Raw genomic sequence first — 25,831 nt, forward strand, 5'->3', positions numbered from 1 at the left:
TAACTTTTTATTTTATATTGGAGTATAGTTGATTAACAATGTTGTGTTAGTTTCAGTGGTACAACAAAGTGATTCAGTTATACATATAAATGTATCTGCTCTTTTTCAAATTTTTTTCCCAATTAGGTTGTTATATAATACCAAGCAGAGTTCCCTGTGCTATACAGTAGGCCCTTGTTGTCATCCATTTTAAATATAGCGATGTGTACATGTCAATCCCAAACTCCCTAACTCTCCCTCCCTTCCACCCTTCCCTCCCCACCTGTAAGGTCATTCTCTAAGTCTGTGAGTCTGTTTGTTTTGTAAATAAATTCATTTATATCATTTTTTAAATATCCTGCATATAAGTGACATATTTCTCTTTCTCTGTATGACTTACTTCACTCAGTATGACAATCTGAATAGAATAAATACAAAAGAATATTTATAAAATATATTTTTTTACATAAAAATACTTGTGTTTCTCATTTCCTTGCTTTTTTAAAATTAGTTTTACCATATACATTTACATCCCTAAAAAACATATAATTTAATATTAAATGATTTTATATTATTGGGTTGGCCAAAAAGTTGTTTCGGTTTTTCTGTAAGATGTTACAAAATCCCGAATGAACTTTTTGGCCAAGCCATTATATATACGTGGAATTATATTCTTTCTTACTTATTCTTCTGCAACTTTTTTTTAGCTCAATATCAAATTCCTAAGATTCATTTATGTTTTTGCATGTAGCTGTGTACCAATCTTTTTTATTGCTGTATAATATTTCATTGTATAACTACATTACAGATTTTTCTATCTTTTTTATTGTGGATGGGTGTTTGGTTGTTTATAGTTTTTGTTATCTCTTAAGCGGCTGTTCAATTATTTTGTCCATTTTTCTATTGAGTTGTCTTCTTCTTGTAAATTTGAAGAAATGTATACATTCTAAATTTTACTCCCCTGTCAACTGTTTGTAGAACAAATGTTTACTCCCAGTTTGTATCTTGCCTTTTCACTCTCCTCATGGTATCTTTTGATATCAATCTTTTCTTTTATGATTTGTGCTTTTTCTGCCTGCTTAAAGAGAGCTTCCAGATCATGAAGGCAATAACACATTCTTCAACATTGTTTTCTAAATGTTTTTAGTAAATGTTTTGCCTATCACATTTAGGTCTTTAACTACATGTATTTGATTTGCTAATTGCTAACAATTGTCCTAGTACCATTTAGTTCATAGTTCAATATTTTTGCACTGGTTTGCAATTACAGCTCACTTAAATCAAGTTTCCATATGTGTTTGGGGTTTTTTCATGAATTCTCTATACTATAACTTTGCTCGAATATCTAAACCTGTGCCAAAAACCACTATCCTAACAGCTATAGCTTTATAAGAATTTTTGATAGTTGTTAAGGCCGACTCAATGTATATTAGGTGCTTAGAACAATGTTTAGAACAGAATAAATGCTACATGAATCTTTGTTATTACTATTATTATTATTGAATGCCTTGGATTTTTTTTTTTTGTCATCCATATAAACTTTAGACTCAGTTGGTCAATTTCAATGAAATAATTTTGCTGGGATTTTTATTGGGTTTGCAGTAAACATAGAGATCTACCTGGAAAAAAATGAAAATCTTTACATAGTAATATCTAATTCCCGAAGATGGTATTTTCCATTTTTTACATCTTTTAAAAATGTCTTTCAATAAAAATTTTTAATTTTCCACAAAATGATTATATACATCTTTTGTTAGATTAAATCTATTTATTAATATTTTTTAACACAACAATAGTGTATAGTTTAAAAAAATACATTCCTAACTTGGTGTAGCTAGTGTATAGAAATGAATTGATGCTTGCATATTGATTATTTCCCTTTCTAAAATCTTTTTAATTCTAATAATTTATCACTGGATTAGTTTAGAATTTCACTATAGATAATCAGAAGATATATATCATCTAATTTTTTAATCCTTATATTTTAAAATTTTTATACTTTTATTTTATTGATTTTATAATATAAAATTAATTAGTCTTACTGCATTGACATTATATCTAGTACAATGTAGGACAGATATGCAAATAGCAGGTATCCTTGTTTCACTACTGATCTTAAAGAAATGCTTACCATTAAGTTTGCAATATATATTATTGCAAAAATAATATATATTGCAATTATTTTGCAAACATGTTAGATCACTTTAAGGAAATTCATTCCTATTCAGTTTTCTAAGATGGTTTTAAAATTATGAATAGATATTGAATTTTATCAAACATTTTTTCTGTAGCTATTGAGATGATCATATGAATTTTTTCCCTTTTAACTGGTTATGTGATGATTTACCTTAATTAATTTTTTTCTTTTTTGGTTAAACCAACCTTGCTTTATTGAGGTAAGCCCCAAGTGTCATGCTATGTTCACATTTTTTATGCACTGTGGGATTCAACATGTTAATATTTTGTTTGGTATTTTGTATCAATGCTCATGAGTGAGATTAGCCTGCAATTTCTCACACTGACCTTTCAATATCAAGGTTATGCCTGCCTTATAGAATGAGTTGAGGGGGGTATTCCTTTTTTTGCTATAGTCTTTAATACTTTAAAATCTTTTCTCCAAATACTTCCCATTTTTTGAAGCTAGTTTTAGAAGGGCTGCTTTTTCCTATGCACAAAAGACTGATCTGACTGTAATGTTGGTCAGCCATTTCATAGTTAAAATGAAAATTATGAGTCTTTTTGACTAATTAGGTTTCAAACAGCTTTTGGTTGTACAGTATATTCATGGATGTTAAGATAGTATTGTCACAATTAAGGTTTTTGAAAAAATCCTTTCCAAGAGGATGTTTTCCATCAATAAACAGAAGTAAAGTTCAATGCCTGATTAACAAACATAATGTCCTCTTTAATAATTCTCAGCACTCTGGTAATTCTGCTAATATTACTGTGCTATCTACAACTCTCTCCTTTTGTTTCATGTTTTGAATAATTCAATTAAAAGTCTGACAAAGCAATAACAAGGGATTAAATGTTGTAGAATTGTAATTCGAAATAAAAACATAAGCTCTTTGGAAGTATTTATTAAAAATTATACTAAACCTTTTCAAGCATATGAGATTCTTGGACTCTTGCTTAGCCAAGTTATCCTGCTTCCTCCTTTGTACTCAATTCCAGTAAACGAAGAAAATAAAAATGTGTAAAGCTGAAAGACGTTCTTGCAAAATAGACCACTTAGGAAGGACTCTGAGACTTCTCTATTTGGCCTACACTGAAGGAAGGATGATGACTTGCCTTCTTTTCTCCTGAACTGTGAGAAGACTCATCTGTTGTAAGATGAGCACTGAACAGCGGCGTTTATAATTTTGACCCTTTATCTGGAAACCTTTAAGGTACAAGGCAATGAGGAGGATATGAAAAGGAATGTGATATAGACCAGACCTTAGAAAATATTTACTTTAGAAATGGAGGTAGGACAAAAGTCACTTTCATGCACAAACTAATCTCATGTGGTTGGTGGGCAGAAAGGAGCCAAGAAAATATGCTAAGGAGCATATGGATCAAGATGTCAACAGCATAGGATTCAAACCTCCCATATAGACATAGTTCTGCCCTCATCAGATTTAATGATGAAGAAAGATACGAGGAAATCACTTATTCTTACATCAAGATTAAAAAAAAAATTAATATAACGTGGCATCACTTTAGAAGAGGAGCTATGGAGTAGAGGTGAAGTGTACAGGCCTGTAGTCACACATCCTGACTCTGAGTCCTGGCTTGGCCATGTCTTGGCTGCAGGATTTTGGACAAATCGCTTAACCTTTCTATGCTTCTATTCTTTTATCTGCAAAAATCAGGAACATGGTAACACTAGCTCACAGGGTTGTTTGAGGATTAAATAATATAATCTATGTAAAATGTTGACACATTTCCTGGCATATAATAAACTCTCAAAAAAACAAGAGATATTTGTTGCTAGCAATGTAAGCCAATCCTACAAATTCTTATCAAAAAATTAGTGATGATTCTACGAGAATCAGAAACCATAAGAGTATCCAAACAAGAAAAATGCTAACTAAGCAAAAAAAGAAGAAAAATATAATTAAAGAAATAAAAGAAAGTAAACCATGAGAATTTTTTTTTTTTTTTAATCTTGTGAGATGAAAGTAGTCTCAGACCTGGGACTGCTCCTCTTCAGAGCAGGAGAGAGAGGTAAGAATGACAGGGAAGGGGACCACAAAAGAAAGGGAGTCATGAGGAAAAAGAAACTTCCTTTTTTTTTTTTTTGGGTTTTTGTGGTACACGGACCTCTCACTGTTGTGGCCTCTCCCGTTGCGGGGCACAGGCTCCGCGGCCATGGCTCACGGGCCCAGCCGCTCCGCGGCATGTGGGGTCTTCCCGAACCGGGGCACGAACCCGTGTCCCCTGCATCGGCAGGCGGATTCTCAACCACTGCGCCACCAGGGAAGCCCCCGAAACTTCCTTTTTAACAAAGTAAATTAAACTTTATTATAATGCTGACTGGGGTATTGATGGTGAGAAGGAAGAAATTAAATATTCAAGTCACAAGATTTAGCCCAAAATACGTTACTTAAACAGCTTCCTAATCTGCAGTGTACCACTGTATACAAACATTTAAAAAATAATAACATAGCCCTCTAAATTTACCTGCATTCTCTATTTTTATGTTCACAACTTATACCAGAATGTGTGCTGCCCATGCCAATTTTATATTTACTAATCTACATATAAGACTGGATAACTTTTGTAGGCAAATATTCCATTTGACAAATTCGGGGTGATCTGAAAGTTTGGGTACAGGAGTCAGCCAAATAAACTAACTGATAAATTAATAGTTTAATTTTTGAGAGTTTTTTTTTTTTTTTTAAGATGACAGGTTTTATATTAAGACTGACACCAGTCAAGGAAGGCACAGGAAGAAGTGAACTTCAATTATTCATGGTGCTATAAGTCACAAAATCAGGAGAAAACATATGATATAATTTTTTTGGATTGTTTTATCTGCTGATTTTAAAAATGTTATCATTTAGTCAATGGTTTATATCATAAGTGGAATCTGGTTGATAAAAATGCAATAGGAGATTCAAAAGAGATTGATACTGTTGACTTTTAAAAATTAGGACATCATGTCAAAGGCACACAAAACAGGAGTGATGCCTAGTCAAGGCTGAGCCATTTAATAATGGGATGAATAAAACTATAGAGGGTGAACTGGGTTCACCTAATACAAAAGTCAGTTGTGTTTGGTGGAATCAGCTACAAAAGACTGGCTTTTTAGGAATAAATCTTGGGAGGTTTCCTGAACTTCTCATCTTCTATCTTGTCACCAAAAATATTTCCCCCATGGCATTCTTTAAGGATGCAAGTGTCCTAGTTACCACATTTGCTTATTTACTTTCAGTTTATTACCTCCCTTTCACTTTTACAACATCTTCGTAGCTTTTCTTTCTTTTTTTTTTTTTTTTTTTTTTTTTGTGGTACACGGGCCTCTCACTGTTGTGGCCTCTCCCGTTGCGGAGCACAGGCTCTGGACGCGCAGGCTCAGCGGCCATGGCTCACTGGCCCAGCCGCTCTGCGGCATGTGGGATCTTCCCGGACCAGGGCACAAACCCGTGTCTCCTGCATCGACAGGCGGACTCCCAACCACTGTGCCACCAGGGAAGCCCATAGCTCTTTATATATGTTCCTCCCTCTACTCTTCTCCTCTCCCAACTAAGAAAGACAATATTAAAAATGCAAGTGTGAAATATATGAGAAAATAACACTAGCATTTTACTGCATCTGGAAGCTGACAGACTTATTCTTTTGGGTGCATAAAATGCACTATACAAGTTTGAGAGTTTACTTTGAAGGCCAATTAGTAAAAATAAGAGAAGTTGTTCCAATGGCATTTGTAAAATGATATTAAAGGGACCAGTGTTTCTGGTCCCTTTAATAAAAGGACCTTTATAAAGTTGTTTTTAATAAAAAACAACTGATATAGGAAAAACTTACGGGGCAGAATTCAAAGTGGCAAGAAAAGAGAAAAAGAGGGCTTCCCTGGTGGCACAGTGGTTGAGAGTCCACCTGCCAATTCAGGGGACGTGGGTTCGTGTCCCGGTCCAGGAGGATCCCACATGCCGCGGAGCGGCTGGGCCCGTGAGCCATGGCTGCTGAGCCTGCGTGTCTGGAGCCTGTGCTCCGCAACGGGAGAGGCCACGACAGTGAGAGGCCCGCGTGCCGCAAAAGAAAAAAAAAAAAAAAAAAAGAGAGAAAAAGAAACCACTAAATGAAGGGAACACTTAACTAGAAATTTGGAGACATGAGGAAGAGTGGAGAGATGAAAAATATAAAGAAAATGATTACAGAAATAGAAGAAAATCATTTAAGTGGCAAAAAACAATAAACTAGCTTTTCTGAGCTACTAAAGCAATTTTTATTTAAAACATCAAGTACAAAAATAATAAAAACAGCAATAACCCTGGAATACAATAAAGTAAAAAAAAATAGAGAATGAAAATATAAAAATACAGTAGAGATAGAAACAGAAAACCAAATGTGATTCAGGAGAAACCAAATTCGAAGATAGTAATTTTACAGAAGAGAAAATAAACAACCAAATAAAAGTAAACAGAGGGGGAAACATTTAAAAGGAAAAAGGAACTAAATGCTGCAAAAGGAAGAGTTTAATTATAGATTTTTATTTAATTACACTAATATTTAATAAGTATACATATTAATACAATTAAATTCAGCTACTGCAAATATTACAAAAATCCATAATCATACCAGAGCTGAGGATACTGTTTATGTTTGTCTTTAAATGCAACTCAAAAATGAGACAGAAGAATCTGGCATATTCTCAGATATTCACTGCCAAGAAACTTTGAGCTTTCTAATCCAATTTAGGAAGAAAATAAAAAATTCTTTGTAAATAAATCTAGATAAAGAATAGGAGTGCTAGGTCCAAAAGGATCAAGGAAGAGAAAATGGAGAAAGCAGAATAACAGACAGTAATATGAGGTGTCCACAGAAAGAGGAAAGAAATTGGGGATAAGGGACATGACTAATTAAAGAATGCAAAAATGCAAAACAAAGCTGATGGTATCCAGTATCCTCAACACCTGCACAATTCCTGCCACATAATAATTGCTCAATTAATAACTAATTAATTAATTGAATGAATGGATGTTTCAACTACCAGACTATCTTTTCAGGCCGTGTTCATCAATAGAAAAACAATGAAGGAAAAGCAAATAGGTAGATTTGCCAGGAATAGTGTCAACATAATTGCCACTTTGGAATAATAGACCTACTTTTGGAAAAAGATGAAAACCCCGAATAATCCAGAAAATTAGGAACAAAAACACACAGATTCTATGTGAATTGATCTACAGGGAAGAAATAGGTCTGCACTCTTCTCAAAGAACAATTCTTACTGGTTGCTTTGATTGTTTTTTATTGTCATCAGCCTTGGCACTCCTCTGGATGTGTGTGTAGGATTCTTGGAACCAAAACGAATATCACGTACAGTAAAGTGCACCTATCCTGAAGGGAAAATGACAACCACATAACACCATGTAAAAGAATGCCAACAAGGGGATTCCGCAGTGGCGCAGTGGTTGAGAATCTGCTTACCAATGCAGAAGACACGGGTTCGAGCCCTGGTCTGGGAAGATCCCACGTGCCACGGAGCAACTGGGCCCGTGAGCCACACTACTGAGCCTGCGCGTCTGGAGCCTGTGCTCCGCAAAAAGAGAGGCCACGATAGTGAGAGGCCCGTGCACCACGATGAAGAGTGGCCCCCACTCGCCGCAACTCGAAAAAGCCCTCACACAGAAACGAAGACCCAACACAGCCAAAAAAAAAAAAAAAAAAAGAATGCCAACCAAAAGAGAATTTGTTTTTGCGTTATATGAGACAATAAGGCAGAAAGAGAAAGAAAAGTAAAGCAAATGACTGTGTGACAGAAAAGAACAAGGCTCACAACATACAAGACCAAGAAAAGGGGGTGGGGGAGCCCATGAAGGCAGAAACAACGTAACAAAAAGGACAAAACCAGCAGTAGAGAAAAGAACTGTCAGACACAAAACCCTCAAAACAATAGATAAGAAAAAAAGGATCAAGATGACAGGAAAAGAGCAGCATGGAATCTAGTAAGAAAAAGAAACAAAAATTTCAAATAATGGATTTTCTAAAATCCCTGCTGTTCCACCGGTGCATTGTGTCACAGTCTCACAGAACAGTGCATAATTTATTATGGTCACTTGCTGCCAGGCTGTTCTAAAGGGCAACAGCTATATGAAAATACTCCCCACCGTTGGATGGCTTAATGATCCACCCTTTGTAGAGGGGCAGGGCTGTGGAATGGCCGGCGAGGACAGAACCACTTATGGTCAGGATGGTGCTCTGCATATTTAGTGCTCTCTACCCTGTGAAGAAAGGGCGAATTAACTCTGGGGCACCTCTGTGGGAGTTTTTTCACCCCTCTTCAGCTTCTCCTGAATAATCACCATCTTTCAGGAGTAGTTTCTGAATGCCCAATATCACATATTGCCTCCTTTAGGGGAGGGATGATGTTAAATAGAAACAATAAAAAAAATGGATTTTTAGAATAAAAGTCCTTGAAAATGAACATTCATGGCTGTAAAATTGCACTATATTTTAATCATGTCTGGAGATTTAAAAAAGAAGTTAGGGCTTCTTTTTAGAAATGAACTTGGATACAGAAAAAATAAATATGACATAAAAGTAAAGATCATTCAAATTATTTTTACCGATCATTTTCAGGAGCATGGCCTTTTCAGTAGTTTATATAGGAGTTTTCATTACTTCCATAAATAGCACTATCCTCAAAGACAGATGCATCATTAAGATATGTATCCATTTCTATGATTAGTAACGCCAGGGATTACTTCTTTAAAATTCTTTTTTGAGGGGCACTAGTGCCTGAGGTTGGGAGTAGAGGTTCATGAATCAGATGCCCAGGATTTGGATCCTGATGCTGCCGTTTACTTGCTATGTGACTCTGCCAAATTACTTACACTTTCAGTCTCTGGACTCTCCCCTTTGTACAATGGGAATTAATAATAGTACATATGCCATAGAGTTGTGGTGAGGATTACATGAGTTAGACCTTGAATCAGAGCCTGGCAGGTGTCAGTGATGGTACCTGCTCTCAAACGAAGTGTGAGGGGACATTCAGGAGACATTTGTAATCCAGAACCATCTGCCATTAGGTGGTGGGCATGGAGACAGGAGAAAATAATGTTCTGCTCCAGATCTTCTCAATGCAAATGGCACAAAAACCACTTTGTATTAAGGCTTAATTCATCCACTCATTCATTCATACCTTTATTAATCTGTCCAAAAAATATTTACTGAACATGTGTCAGAATAACATTAATCTTGGGGGTTCAATGTAGAGTAAGTCATTCTAGCCATAGTTCCTTTGTCTGTAATATAGATAATCTATCTTCCACCTCAAAGTTGATTGAGGAGCGGATGTGATCCCATGTATAGAAAGACCTAGCAAATTGCCTAGAATAATATGGGCACTAAGTGAATAAACTCAATTTCTATTATTCATAAAAACTCTTCATGAATTTATTATCTTGGTATATACATATATATATATATATATATACACACACATATATATATATATCATGGTAACTTTGTAGCCACCTCAAAAATATAATTCCTTATTTACTATCTATTGGGAAAACTGTATTTCACTTTACCCTAAATCTATCATTTCTATAGAGAGAGTGAATATCTAATATATATAATATTCAAAATTTTATATGTGTGTTTTTAATTGTTTAAAATAAGGATGGCTCCATTTAGAGGAAAGTTTTTAATAAGAGCTTAGTGATAAGGATTGGAGAAAGTATACTGAAAATATCAGAATCACAGATATCAGTGCATGGTCTAGGATTGGAAAAGTAAAGACCCCCTGACAGTTGGGATTATAAACCATGGATTTGTCTGAGGTTAGGTCATCAGATGGATAAAGAATGCTTATCTGTTTTGGGTAAGAATGAGTCACTCACTACACCATGGAACAAAGAAGAGAAAGCTGGAGAGAGTGTGAATGATAAAGGCATCATCTGTCTTCCTGGATCCAGACAATCATGAAGTCAACTTCAACCTTGTACCATCAGTTACATAAGCTAATATACCTACCTTAGTTTATAATACCAGAATTCCTCCATCTGCAGAAGACAGAAAGCTAAGAACTATCTTTCCACTTGTTTCTTCCTTAAAACCCATAGCCAATTCATCCTCAATTGCTGTTCAATATACTCCTTACCTTCGGCATATCCATTTCTCTATCTCCACCATCATTTTCTTCATCTAAGCTACAAACCATTGATATTTTTTAACTTGAACTACTTTCTGCAGGAGATTTCAGCTGGTCTTCTCAAGTCCATTCTCATGCTCCTCTATTCTATTCTCTCAAAATGAAAATATAATCCTATCATCTCCACCATTGCCACCGTCCCACTCACCAAACACATGCACATGTACATATGCACACACATTCAATAAACCCTTTAATAGCTTTCCACTGCTGTTTGGATAAGATCAAAATGCTTCACAAGGCCTGGTTATGGGGTCTTAGACAGCATGACCTATATTTTCCTCTCCAGTACCGTCTTGTGCCACACACATCTGCTCTAAGCACCCCATTCTTATTTCTTGCCCTTCAACAGGAGTTGTTTCAGCCACAAGGCTTTTGCTCATGTTGTTTCCACTGCCTGGAATGCTCTAACCCACCCCAATCATTTCACTTAGTTAAAAATCCGCTAAATATTTCAGTTATCAGATCAAATATCACTTCCTTAAGTTATCCTTCCTTGACCATTCAGAGTAGCCCAGAAACTTCATACTACATGCTCTTCAAGTATCCTGGACCACTGCTTCATGGTTACTATGCCAGTCATACTTGTTTGTGGGGTTATTCATCCAATATCTCTCAACTTTACTAAATGGAAAGCTACATGAGGACAGAGAACATGTCTAATTTTGCTCATCATTATATTCTTAGATTTTGACACAATTCTTGGTACATGGTAGATACTCTAAATATTTGTTGAATGAATGAAAGTAGAGAAATATGTGATGATTTGGGGAGTGCAAAATAGGGTCTCTAGAATCTATTTCTCCTAGATAAAAAGTCTAGTCTCTAAAAGTTTGAGACCTAGGTGATAGAACATAGAAGGAGAATCAAGAGTGAACGCAGGAAAGAGGAATAGAGAACAGACACTACAAGTGAAGGGAGCTAACTGTTCCTTCATATACCAAGTTCTCCCATATTAGGCAAAACATAGTTATAGAAAAAACAGGAATGTAATGCCTACTATGTTGCCATACGACTTCTTGCGTAGTCAAGAAAAGAAAAATGTTGGCAATGGAAAACTGGCAACAGAAATCTCATTTGATAGAGGACTAGACATTTTACAAATAAGAGAAAAAATCTGCATTCTTTTTTTCCGTTGCAGAGCACAGGCTCCGGACGCGCAGGCTCAGTGGCCATGGCTCACGGGCTTAGTTGCTCCGCGGCATGTGGGATCTTCCCGGACCAGGGCACGAACCCGTGTCCCCTGCATCAGCAGGCGGATTCTCAACCACTGCGCCACCAGGGAAGCCCCTGCATTCTCTTTTTTGATGAGTGATGAACATACATTAAACGTAACTGAATTTGCAGTTACCTTTGATCTATGAGGACTTTTAAAGCTGAATACACCCAGGAACAAAAGATAGGGAGGGAAAAGTAAACACCCAACTTATCAATTCTAGAAAAAATAAATAGCAAGTAATATGAGGAAAGAACCAAAGATATTTAAGACATCTCAAAGTGGCTAAAATTGACAGTCATGCTTTAAATTGGTATCTCTTTAAACAAAACTTTTTTTTTAGAGAATGTATTAATTAATCATATTGCTACTTGATAAATTGACTTTTTTTTGAAAGAACAAAAACAATGTTAGCTCCAAACATGACTGTCATTAAGATTTCTGCAATGTAATCAACGTCAACACAGGCTTCATGTTTGTGTAAAATCCGTGATTCCCCATTAAGGACCTCCTCATGTGTTTCATGGGATGGGGGATGTAATAGTTCCCTGGGAATGTGACTGCTGGACGATGGTAACAAAAGCCACAGAAATTTCAATTCTGAATCAGTACTCCTAGGCTGTAAAATGCTGTGAGTTTGATAAATCTACTTTCTTTGACTTACTTTTCTGGGGGGGGAGAGGCAATATTTTCTTCTATAGTCAAATAAACCCATGTGCCTCCTTCCTAAAATTGCTCACCTACTCCCAGCTGGAAGTCTTAAACTGATTGTACTTTAAAAGATTACTTCTACCCCAGCAAGAAATGTGTAAAAACTTGCTCTCTGAAGTAGAAGTTGCCTTAATTTTACGGTCTTCTTAAATGTAATGCCTCTTACGCCTTCCCTTGATTTGCCTTATTCATTATGCTCTCTCTTGCCCTATCTTGAACTCTGCTGCCTCCGAGTCTGTTAGCTCCTGAGTTCTTATTAGTTTTCTGGTCCAATCTTGCTTTTTAGCCCAAAATGCAGTGTCCTTTTACTCCTGGGTCTTTTGTCCCTTTTAACGCAGGACTCAAGTCCTATTTGCCAGTTCTTTCAAATATTTTAGGCTAGTTGGATCCCATGACTGGACCCGCCATTCCATTGCCAATATTTCTATCTTAGTAATTTTGGTTTCCAACTTTGCTTCTGTTCTGCACTGCTGATACCTATTTATTCTGGTGTGACATCATGGTATACAAACTGCATGATATCACAGACTAAGACCATAGCCTCTCCCCACCTCATTCCCACATTTCTCTCTTTAGGTCAAACATATTTTTGGTTCATCTTTGTGCTATAGTCAACAGACATACAGAAAACTCTCAAATTCACTGTGATGTGATCACTTGAGAGTGATTTTAAAACAATTTGAAATGCTATTGCTGCTTTATTTCAGGAATATAACATGATGAGTGTAGTAAAAACCACATTAAGTTTGAAAATACATATTTAGATGTTTTTCCTGAAACCATTCACTGAGTGGTCCACCTATTTGTACTAAATATATATATATGTGTGTGTATATATATATATATATATATATATATATATATATATATATATATAGTTTTTTAACTGACAGAACCATGATTTTTATTCTAGATAAAACAATGACACTTCCTGATCTAGAACTAGTAACTCAGTTAGATTTAAAGGGTGTTGCTTTCTACTAAAGATTTATTATTTTTAAAAGAAAGGGATCATTTTTATATCATTAACCAACATTAATAACTAAAATTGAAAAACTCATAGAGAACCAGCTTAAGGCAAAATATTGGCAGTTCTGTAAATGCCTCTTACAGATCTCCTGTAGTTGCCTACTTATCCAAGCACCCATGTCTATGCGAACGTCTGGGAATTAAAATCAAATAAAAAATTATGCAATATAATATAGTATAAAGCAAATATTTCTTTTTAATCAGAGATACTCTTTCTCATAACCAAGTTGATAATTTATTTTAAAGCACTTCCAAAATTATACCGCCAAAAGGAAAAATAAAAGAAGGCAGGATAGTAAAATGTATTTGGGTAATATCAGATTTCAGTCGCTTTTGCAGAAGCTTATACCATGCACCCATTTCTTGTCTGTCTTCCAGGAATGAGGTTATTTTACAGTGCAGTGATTTCCAAACCTGTGACGTCTCAGGGGCTCAACCCACTGAGGCTAACTTAGCCTAGTCCACGTTTAGCCAGTCAGCTCATAGACCTCAAGAACAACCTCCTAGCCCGAACTTACATTCGTCCACGTTGATTAGAGCAAAGTTAAACACCACATTCAGGACAAAGCAACACTTTGACACCCATGTTTCTTAGGGGGGCTAGAGTCAGAAGGGATGAGAAGAATCAAGAACCTTAAACAGAGGAGGTCTCGTGGGCACATACCTAACCAATATCAAAAAGAACATTTAACTCAGCAGTAAGCCTCACCTTAGATTCCCCCAAGAGATGTCAGGTCACTGTGACTTGAGTTTGTTGTATTTTACCACTGGTGAGGCTCCCACATTTCTTTCTCTAACCTTTAAGATTTCTCATACTCTTGAGTTCCTGCACTTCACTCCTCTGGGAAATATAGGAAGTGCTATCACTTGTCAGCTGTTTTGGCTTTAAAAGAGGTATCTTTATACTGTCCCCTCCGTAGACATTCAATGGGGACCAGATTGAGGCAGGGCTGTGGTCATTGTTCCCTAGACCTTGTATTGCATATGAGATAGAGGGTCTGTTAGCCCAGCCGCTGGAAAAAGGTTTTATTTCCTAAGGGAAGTGCCAGCACCTCTGGGACAATGTGGTCCTCACACTTAGTTTTGGATTCTCTTCCTGGTGACAGACATCTGCTGTCTGGCAAGGGCAAGAGCAGTAATCTGTGTTTTATGAAAAATGTTGGCATGTTTTGGCAGAAGCAAACCCTTTCTCTCTTTTTTAAATAAAAATATAGAGTTTATGTAAATTAAATATGGACACAGAACAGATCATGAGGGAAATATCAAAGTGTTGCTTTAGGTGATCTTAATATAATTCAACAATTACTTAAGATCTACCACTTTTTTTTTTTTTGCGGTATGCGGGCCTCTCACTGTTGTGGCCTCTCCCGTTGCAGAGCACAGGCTCTGGACACGCAGGCTCAGCGGCCATGGCTCATGGGCCCAGCTGCTCCGCGGCACGTGGGATCTTCCCAGACCGGGGCACGAACCTGTGTCCCCTGCATCAGCAGGCGGACTCTCAACCACTGTGCCACCAGGGAAGCCCAAGATTTACCACTTTTAAACTAGTTTGTTTTGCTTAGCTAAATCATCATGAAAAGCAGGACTGTATATATATTTTCTGATGAGAAAATTAATGTTAAGACTGTCTTCACTGACTAATCCAGTGTTCGGAAATTCTATGCAGAGAATGTATGTAAATAAATTGAGGGGGCTGTGAGATAGAAAGACATAGCAGGTGATGATGGTGGCACCGCCATCTTTAGTCAGGACTCTGCTTTGCCTGTAAAGCTAGAGTCGTCTTCTCTCCAATTACATACTATCATTTTGGAATTTTCCATCCAAAGGAATTGTTACCAAGCTAGTTGTGCACTATTTAGCAATCACACCCACAATGAAGGTCAAACCATGGCATCCAAAACACTGAACAATGAGAATCCTCCAAGGGCCAGATAAATAACATCTCTGTAGCCTCTTAGAACCGTTAGGTAAAGAAATCCAAATTCATTGACAGTGATTCAATCTCTAGGTCACCATAGACTGAAATGAGAGTATGTACCTAGTTTCTATCTTTAACCTGTTCATATATAAAATATTATTTTTCCTTTCTCATGGAAAATTTGTTTGATTGATAAAACATACCCAATTAATGAATTAGATGTCATCTGAAATAGAATTAGACAGGTGATTTTTATTTGAATAATTTCAGTTGAAAAGATATGAATTCCAGGCGGAGGGAATAATAGTTTTCAAAAAGGTACAGAGTAAGAAGTTTCCAGGGCAACTGACTGACTTATTCAGTTGACTAGAGATGTGGTTACACCCAAATGACAAAGTAGAAAATACTAGACAGAACACCGGATGGGGGTCAATGACAAGGGCATCACAGGCTCTGAGCCTTGTTAGTTGGTTACCTTAGGCTAAGGTTATTTAGATCACTTCCCAGTCCCCAATTCCTGTCCTCTAAATAAGGAGGCTGAACTGGGAAATCTTCAAGGTTCCTCTCAGTTCTGAGAGTCTGTGCCACATCATTGACTCAAGGCAAAGAAGGAAACAGCTGGTGTGAAAAGTAACTCAAGAAAAGACTTTAAAAATGTATGCTTTCTGATGGCAAGGACAAAAAATCATGGGGATTATGTAACCAGTATTTTAAAGTCCTGTGGAGCATGTTTCCTCTTGCTCTCCTTTTTTGCTATGTGGAAGATAAAATAGGAAGGTAGGAAGACAAGGCAACTTATCCCATACCCCACGCCCCCCCTCCCCCAACTATTTTTCTTTTGGTAGCTGATGGAGGGTCTAAGAATTAAAGGCACTGCTGGCTGAGGAAGGCAGCCTAGAGAATCTTCAATGTCAGGAACTCAGAGGATTAGCAAAAATGCTGGGAAAGGCTTGATTTCAATACTTAAAGGTTGAACCAGACAGGCACATACTGATCAAATCCATGTTGCGAATGAGCACTTATCCTTGGTTAAATGTTTGCTGCTGTTTACATGTACCAGATACATTGTTAAAGGAGCCTAAAATTAAGCTCTAGTTCCTCATTGCTGCATGGCAGTGCAGGCCAAGTGTGGCCATATCTTCCTTATTTCAAGAGACCTAAGAAGTAGAATTTTTTTGTCCAGCCACCTGTTTTTAAAATGTTGGTAATAATTTCAAAAACAAAACAACCACAACAACAGTAGAAAGCTACTCAAGGTCTATTCAGCTTCTGTGTGAATCTAGGTTTGGAAGTTGTACAGGGTGGAAGTAAAAATATTCACTATAATTCTAAAAGGACAAAAGAGGGATATTCACTTAATGCCCTATGAACACTTAGCATTTCAGAAAAGAAGACCTCAGAGAGGTGCCATTTCATCTGGACTTTATAGAATTTATTGTAGTTCAAGTACCTTTATAAAGTAATATGCTGCCACAGGAAACTGGTTTACACAGATTGCATGTAGACAACTTTAAATTTGAATGTCAAGACATCAGAGAAGCTTCTGTATTCCCAAGAGACAGAACACCTAAATAGTAGGTTCAGGTTTGTCTGTGACTTTAGAGCTGACTTAGTCCTGCACTTAATTTTTAATTAATAATAATAATATTTATGCTAATATTCAAGTACTGATTTATTAGGAACTGTTCTCCGTGCCTTTCCTATATTCAGGCTTATATGCTAATTAAAGCTCAGGCCCCAGGGGCCACTGACCAGCTTTGTGACCTGGGAAACATGGAAGCTCAGGTTTTTTTGTTTCTTATTTTTAAATTTGGTAAATGGGATAAAACCTCATCCTACTTCAGAGGATTGTTATGAGGAGAAGGAAGAAGACAGAAAATTTTCATGCTGTAAAATAACTCTGACTCTTTGGAGTGCACACAAGCCAAGCTAGAGCACATTTTCACCTTCACTTGAGCAATAAGTAAAACGTTGACTTTTATGCAGGCCAGGGAAAATGTTCATGTTTTTTAAAAAGAACAACACGATATGCATTTATTTCTTTAGTTGTTCTTATTTTACCAATGCTCTTTATGGGTAGATTAAAAAATAACATGTTAGCCTGCTGCCTGTAATGTTCGCATTTAAAGAACATTAAAGCTGGAGGGGATTTAGAGATCATCTAGTTCAAATTCCATGTTATAGAGATGGAAACTGATGCTTTAGGAGAGTAAATGGCTTGATCAAGGTGACACAGATGGTTGATGGAAAGAAGAAAGAATGAGACTGCCTGTAAACACTTAGAAAGTGTCATGCTAAGTGTTTAAGATTTTATATGAAGTTTCACCATGCAGGGAATATACAATTCAAATTCCCAAGGTCGGTTTGAGATATTATTTATTTCTATAAATTCCATAAATATATATGATGTCTCTGTGCTGTAAAGATTAGAGCCTTTTCTATTTATATATTTCACAATTTTTAGTCACTTATGGAAACATAAAGAGTTTAAATATATATGTGTATGTTTAAATATATACAGCTAATTTAAAAGCACTTAGGTACAAAAGCAGTATTTTTCACTTATTTGGTATCTGCAAGAAAATATTTGAGATAATGGAGAATAAAACAGATGTTTAGAGAAGAAAATGTACTGTATTATGATACCTTACCTCATCTTAAGGAGCTAAAATCACTATTGTTTCTAGAAACACCAGAAATGTGGACAGTACAAGAGAGTGTTTCCAATGGATAAATATTCTAGCCATGGAATTAAGGTCAGTTTGTTTCATTCATGAAGCAAACATTTATCAGGCTCTGGCGATACACACAGGTCTGTGCTTGGCACAAAGGGAACTTTCAGCAGATGGGATTCAGGATCACACTGTGATGGGAAAAATGAACTGGAACGGCTCCTCAGTCCCCCTACACTGAGTACAAATTCCCCATCCCACCAACTTGCAAGTGTTTAAAACTGTGAACCTTAAGGAGGGAAGAAGAGCCAGTGGGAACAGGAGGCAGAGAAAGGAAAAAAAGGAAATAAAAGAAAAGATGAATAAGCCCCAGATGTTTTGGGGCCCACTCTAAAAATTCAGAGTTATAGTAAAGTTTTTTTTTTTCAATGCACTAATATTCTTCCTTCCTGCTGTTTAAAATATTGAACATTCACGTGTCCCGAGGCAGAGTAATCATTTAAATTATGTTGGAGCAAAATGATTAAATTAGCTTTATTTTCCTATTATATAATTTGAGGATATAATTCAAAAGAAAATTTCTAAACTTGGCTAATAGGAAGAATTGGTTATAGTTTTAGAGATTATAACTAACAAGTGAAATGAAAATGATTCTAAGTTTCCTTCAGCCTAAGATAACGGTTTTTGGAACATATGTTTTCCATGAGTTTTAGAAATCTTAATGATAACTGACTGAAAAATTTTAGTACTTGCATCTTCATTCTGCCAAAGGCTGTGAGAAAATTTGTGTGGCTAAATAACTTTCTGGAGAGGATACACCTAAGACACTTAACAGCTGGGTAAGTTTAGAGGTGTTCCCAGAGCAAAAGTCTACTCTAAAAAATAAACTCAAAGCTGGGCAACATTTTCAAAATAATTGTCATATTTGTGGCAAGGAATATATATTAAAATACATCTTTCTTTTAAAAATTAGTCAATAGATTTAAATTTTCCATAGCTATTTTAATCCATGTAACTAAAAGATATTTTGGTTCTAAGTTTCAGACACTGGGAAAGGGGTAAAGAGAGAAACTCGACTCCCTCAGGCCCTGCTGCAGGTGTCCTTTTAGGAACCTTCCTCATTTTAACGAAGTTACACATCTTGACATACTGACTGTTGCCTAATCATATGACTTATAAAAGTTATGATTTAATATAACGGTATTTTTCCTCTACAGGTAATTCTGAGGCTCGTTCTATTACCCCACTTCTGGATAATCTGTTGTGAGTGGAATAGAGAATGTACTTGAACAACATTTGACTAGGCCATCCTTTCCTGCTGCCATAAAAGAATGGTTTCTTCCCAAGTCACAAATCTATTCTGAATGTTAATTAAATATTTACAAGGTACTTTAAAATCCTCCCTGAATGCTAATATGAAAAGAGCAACCTATGTTCATTTGAATAAGCAGAAATTTCTGCTCAAGTTAAGGGCCTCTGGCCTCTGAGTTTAATTCAAATAATTCTATGACTTGAAAAAAAAAGAATTGAAGAATTGAGCACCTACTATGTACAAGGCCCTGTGTCAGATGTGGAAATAAAACTAAACTTTCTAGGACTAGGAAATTTGTCATAAATTACAACATTTTGTATTATTTAATTCACATCATTTCCCTCTGGGCTTAAAAGCGAATTAGATGCAAAATACTCACCTTTTTCGCATTAAGCTTTTGCAATGTTCCTTAACATATAACACTGTATCTAATTACACAAAGATGCAATATTTTCTACATATTAACATATATTTCCACATTTTATTCATTAGGTTTTTGAAAGTATTTTAGCATGAAGTTTCCATTTATTGTATCCAAAAATAAAAATAGCATCAAAGTCTTTTTGCAACTCCCAAAACACAGTTAGGGAATAATGATCATATGCTAAAAAATGTAAAATGCAATTTGTGCTGTGCCCCATTTACTACAAAATCACTACGAACAATGCATTTTGTACAGTATATTGCTCCAGGGAAACTGGATCAGCATCAGGAATGAATAAAGAACATTGCATTTGAAATCAGCTAATTCTGCTTCAGCGCTTTTAAAAACTATTTGTTATGATATTACCTCCCATCAAGCACATAATATGATATTTTCCTCAATAAACCTAAACAGTTGCTGTAATTTCAACTTCTCTCATTTTCCACTTTTTAAGCACTAAATATTTAAACAATGCAGACCTGGAAGTCTCAAGCCACTCATCTGATCCTCCCATCTTCCTGCCTAAGGTATAGTAACTATCTGTACAGGGCCTGTTCTGTCACACAGACATACATAATGGCAGCTGTTGATGTCCTTACCTGCCCGCAAGCCAGGCCCATTCCTCTTTCTCCCATGCCATGTGGACACGATAAATTTAACTCCAGGGCATCTGCTCCAGAAGCCTTTAAGATGTGGAAGGAAAATAAAAGTAAAGGCAAAGCTTTATTCGTGTACCGATAGGTTTCACCATTGATAACTCAACATAGGTCACATATGCCAAGTTTTAACTACTCTGCTTTCTGCACCATGGCTACCTTGTGAGGTATATTCTGACTCTCTCAAATGAGAGGGTGTATGGCAGCAATAATAATAACAACAGCAAATATTTATTGAGTGCTTATAAGATGACACTCACTGCACTATGTGAGTTATATTTGTTACCTCTGACACTCATAACCCTTGGATTATTAGGGTACCAATTTTACAGATGAGGAGACTGAAGCTCAAGGGAATTAAATGACAAACCTGGTTATCAAATGCCACAGCAGAGATTTTAACTCAGGTCTGTTTGACAGCACATTGATTCTGCCCTACACAGCTTCTATTTTCATAGAAACAAATCTTACTAATTCTGGATAATTGGTACTGGAGGTAGCAGTGCAAAGGAAAATGTAGTAGGCTAGCTGGAATGAATTTGAGTAAAATTTTAAATGTTCCTCTTTTATCAATTAACTTTTATTATTCTTTAATACTGCTTTCATATGCTTCAGAGCATTCAAGCATGTTAATTCCCCAAACTGGAACACCATTCATTATGTTCTATGTTGCTTTAAAAAAATTTAAAAGTAAAATAAAATTTTGGTAACAGTTCAAATTAAACCAAAGTATAGAAAAATATAAATAGTCTTTCTCTTCTCTCCTTCAATTTCCTACCTCTAAAGTAATCAATATTAATAATTTAATGTGTAACTTTCTACTTTTTCTATGTATACAAAAAAGTAAAGCATACATATAACACATGCATCGGGCTGCTTTTTTCTTCTTGGTTTTGCTCTTTATATTTTTCATTTTTTCTTCCAGTTTCATTGAGATATAACGGACATATAGCACTATATAAGTTTAAGGTGTGCAGCATAATGATCTGACTCACATGCATAACGAAATGATTACCACAAGAAGTGTAGAGAACATCCATTATCTCATATAGATACCAAATAAAAGAAAAAGAGAAAAAGCCCTTGTGATGAGAACTCTTTTAGGGTTTACTCTCTTAACAACTTTACATATGATGTACAGCAGTGATAATTATATTAGTCAAGTTGTATGTTACATCACTAGTACTTGTATATCTTATAACCAGAAGTTTATGCCTTTTGACTGCCTTCACCCAACACACCCTGACTCTGATAACCATAAATCTGATCTCTTTTTCTATGAGTTTGTTTGTTTATTTTTGAAGTATAATTGACCTACAACACTGTGTTAATTCCTAGTGCACAACATAGTGATTCAATATTTCTATACATTTCTATATATTACAAAATGATCACCATGGTTAAGTCTAGTCACCATCTGCCACCATATAAAGATATTACACTACTACTGACTATATCATGCTGTACATTTCATACCCATGACTCATTTATTTTGTAATTAGAAGTCTGTACCTCTTAATCTCTCTCTCCTATTTCTCTCATGTTTTTTAACTGATAATCAATTTTACTGTATTTCTTAAAAGTCCATGCTAAGAAACATAAAGTACAGATAATTTTGTCTTACTTTAATAATTAAATGGCATCTTTCTTATATAACTCATTAATTCATTAGTATACAAATGGGTCCTAACAAAAATGAAAAAAATATTTCACGCTAAGCATTCTTATAATAATTGGAGAAACACAGAATTTTTGAGAAGTCTTCTGTAAAAACTCTAAGAACAAATAGAACACTTTTTAATTTGAGGAATGGAGGATAAACTAAACAATTCTTTTACATAACTTCTGGAACTCTTCCAATGCCACGATTTCCTTTTAAGTAAGGTAAACCAGAAGCTTGAATCAGTTCCCATAATGTTAAAACATGTCTATAGCATCAAACAAAGACTTAAAAAAAAGTTCATTATTTTCTAGGTGTACCAAACCTTTCTTTAGGCCAACAGAGTTTCTTCAAGTCTCTCTTTTCTTCCTAATCGATCAAGATTTTAGCCTATTTTTTCCTGTCTCATGAATTTTAAATAGGACCTCAACAAACCTAAAAATTCTAGTTAGTTCTTTCTTGGTTGACTTCCTACCCACCTTTATTCATTAGTGAGTCTGCTTTTTCTTCTGTACATTTGTGAAAATTCATTTGCTCATTCAGCCTATTTTCTAACATGGTTTTATTATGGTTTTTGCTTCTTTAATTCAATTTTAAAATGCTTCATGTTATTTGAAAATTACCATGAATCAGGCTACATTTTTTCCTGTTGGTTTGGTGGTAAGCTTGGACAAAGCACAACCTGCTAAACTCTTGAGCCCTAATCCTAGAGCTGCTAAGGAATCTGGGCAAGTCAGTTAACTTTCTTTGCCTCCATCTGTTTAAGTGTAAACCGGAGATAATATGACCTATCTCAAAACCATGTCGTGTGGGAATTTCTAGCTTAATTAAAACATTGTACATTGTAATTATATACAATATTGTGCTTTTCTTATTATTTCTTAGTTATTTCAAATACTTCTTTTAGACTTCTTTATTTCTTTTAGACTGCTAGTTGAATTGCAGCAATTAATAGTAAATCAATTCAACAACATTTTGCAATAAGTTTTAGGTACCATTTGTATACATATTTACATTATACACATTTCCTAAATTGTAAGTGCAAGTTTACAATTAGCTATCATAGTAGACAATAATAACTAACATTTACTGAGTACTTACAATATGTCAGACATTTTACTAGGCTCTTTGTAATGGGATATACCATTATCCCCATTTTGCAAGTGATAAAACCAAAGTACAAAGAGTTCAAGTGACTCACTTATTGTTCTATAGCTTGTAAATGAGAGCAGGGTCTTGAACTCAAGCATTCTAAGTCCGGAGCCTATATTCTTAGTCACTATCATAACTGATTAGAAATCACTTATTCCATGGCTGGAGTTGTTTCAGTGTGTTAACAAAACATTACAACTCGACATCCTTAAAGCTTCTAAACGTTAAATAAATATTAAAATCTTGTAAAACCACTTATCCAATTTAAAGTCTGTTCAGTGTTTAATTGTTAAAAATGTTCCCAGTGTTATACACGTATACAAACACTGACCCACCAAACACACCTGGAAAGACCTTTGAAATGAGCATGTAGGCTTCAAAAACAGATAATCCTGCTCAAGGTAACACCAAGAGATGGGGAATATTCAATTGGCCTCTGCTTGAATATTTCTGTCATAGGATGTACACCACCTTAAAGGGTAGTTAATTCTATTTCCAAGCAACTATATGCATTCAAAAAGCCTTAATTGCTGAATTAGCATGAATGTTAAATTAACTGAAACTGGGCATGCATTCTTACTCCTGTTATTCACAAGCTTTTTAGTTTAGTCACTTGGCCCAGAGTTTATTCTGCCTCACCTAAATGATTACACAATAAAGTAATCTAGTGAAGGCAGTGACAGAAAATTTGCTGTTTCTAATTTCATATATTATCTATCACCCATCTATCGGCATGAAGTAGAATGATATGTTAATAGTGTGGACTATGGAGCCAGAGTTCACGGGTTTGAATCCCACTTTTACCACATACTAGCTGTGTGAGTTTGGGCATATTATTTAACAACTTTTGGCCTCAGTTTCCTCACTTCTAAAAGGTGGAAAACAATGAAAGTAACTCGTAAGGTTGCTTTTCTAAGGTATAAATAAATTTAATCAAAGTGAATGACTTAGAAAAGCGCCTGGACTACACTAAATACTACGTGAGTGTTAACAATTGCTATCTATCGACCTGTCTCTCAGTCCATCCATCCATCCATCCATCCAATTAGAATTTCCAACTTGCCTTTCCTCAGCTTTGATCTGAAAAAAATTTAGAGTAGCTATCCATACTTCAGGGGGAAAAAAGAAAATTATTCTAAGGAATTCTCAGAGTGGTGGTAGTAGTGTGATTTCTAAAATTTTCTGAATCATTTAATAAAAACTCTCAGAGAAACCAGGGAAGCAAAACCACAAACCCTTGTACAATATATACAGCAAAATCGGGTGCACAGCTCTTTCCCTTCTCCTTTCCTTACCTCTCCCTTCCTTCCCGATCAATGTAGTTCTAAAGTCATTGGTTGGGGCAGAGCCAGGTAGGTGACTAGTAAGATCTAAGGAAGAGCCATGAGGGTCCACTGTGGGATATCAGAACCTGAGCACAGTGAGAAGGACAGACATGTGGAGGGTGGCTTGGTGTAGTGCATCAGAGCCCTAGTGGGAAGGGAAATCTTCCATGGATCAGGGCAACAGGCAAAGGACATCAGAGCCCAAGCAGGGTGGAGAGGCATGAAGCTACACTTTTTGGATTCTCTCTTAATTTCTTCTGTTAAAAGAATACGCGAGGTCCACTGCCAACTTTCTATGTAGCAACAGTGCCAACTAGTCTCAACTATCCAAAACTGGGGACACAGTGTGGCCACCTGGTTTTGACATCTATGCCTCTCAGCTGGGCCTTCCTTGCCTCATCCTACCAGTTACAGTCAGACCCTTGGCAATCCCTCATCAAGTCCCTGACTTAAAATCTTCAGCTTTGGATCTTAATCTCCTCAAGTTCATTGGTGCCCAATAAAGTGCACTCTTCCCATTTATTGTATAATTGCTTCCTTTCTGTTCGTCACATGCCAGTATGCCAGCTCTGTGCCTCTATTTTGCTTCACTCGACAAATATCTGAGGACTATCCGCTGGCTGGCAAAGCCATATGTTTGGAAATGGGAATTAAACAGTGAACCAGATGGGGGTCTCTACCCCGCCCCCAGAGTTTGCTTTGTCATAAGGAAGATAGGTTACAGGGCTGATGACACCACTGTTAATCACCATTTTATTAAATTCTGCAGAAAAAAGGTACAAGCAAAGATAGACCCAGATTTGGCAGAGCTGAAGTTTGTACAATTTGGGGAAACTTCTTTAAAAATGAAAAATAATTTTAAAATGACAAACAGAAAATTAGTACAGGCACTTGGAAGTACCTTGTACAAGTCAGAGCTCTGAAACTTAATCTTCATTAGCTTTATGGTAAACCAGTTTCCGAGGATAGGATCTTAGAAGGAGTCGGACAGGGGGTTCACCTACTAGTCAGGGAGCTCAGAGTGGAGGAAGAGGGACCATTCCAGGCCAGGGGAACAGCAAAGGCTCTGAGGTATAAATGTATTGGAGGAGTGAAAGAAGGCCATCGGGGACTGGAATGTAAAGAACAAACCCAAGGTGATACTGGGGAAGTGGTAAGGTACCATACCATGTAGGTCAAGTCAGGAGCTTTGCGTCTTAAGAAAGGTAGTGGAAAGACTGTGGATTGATTGAGGGAGAGATTAGTGGGGCATCCTGAGATAAACTTAGATTAGGATGGTAGCAATGCTTATTGAGCCACACCTAATTTATATGTCTCCTCAGATCTGATGGCCTTAATTGCCACCCAAGCTTTTGTCACTAGCTTAAAAAGTGCTATCCTACATCTCCCATCATTGCCAATTCTCACAGTTCCC

General features: G+C 36.2%; 1 protein-coding gene across 1 annotated transcript in view; it reads right to left on the bottom strand.

Moving 5' to 3' along the window:
• DPYD (dihydropyrimidine dehydrogenase) overlaps positions 1 to 25,831 on the bottom strand; it is an 817,352-nt gene that overhangs the window by 252,979 nt on the left and 538,542 nt on the right. The window contains exon 16 of the mRNA XM_059043609.2: positions 20,224 to 20,307. Within this exon, the coding sequence (XP_058899592.1) occupies positions 20,224 to 20,307 (84 nt within the window). The remainder of the gene's footprint in view (positions 1 to 20,223; positions 20,308 to 25,831) is intronic.

Source organism: Kogia breviceps, chromosome 1 (assembly GCF_026419965.1).
Source record: "Kogia breviceps isolate mKogBre1 chromosome 1, mKogBre1 haplotype 1, whole genome shotgun sequence".
Lineage (NCBI taxonomy): Eukaryota > Metazoa > Chordata > Mammalia > Artiodactyla > Physeteridae > Kogia > Kogia breviceps.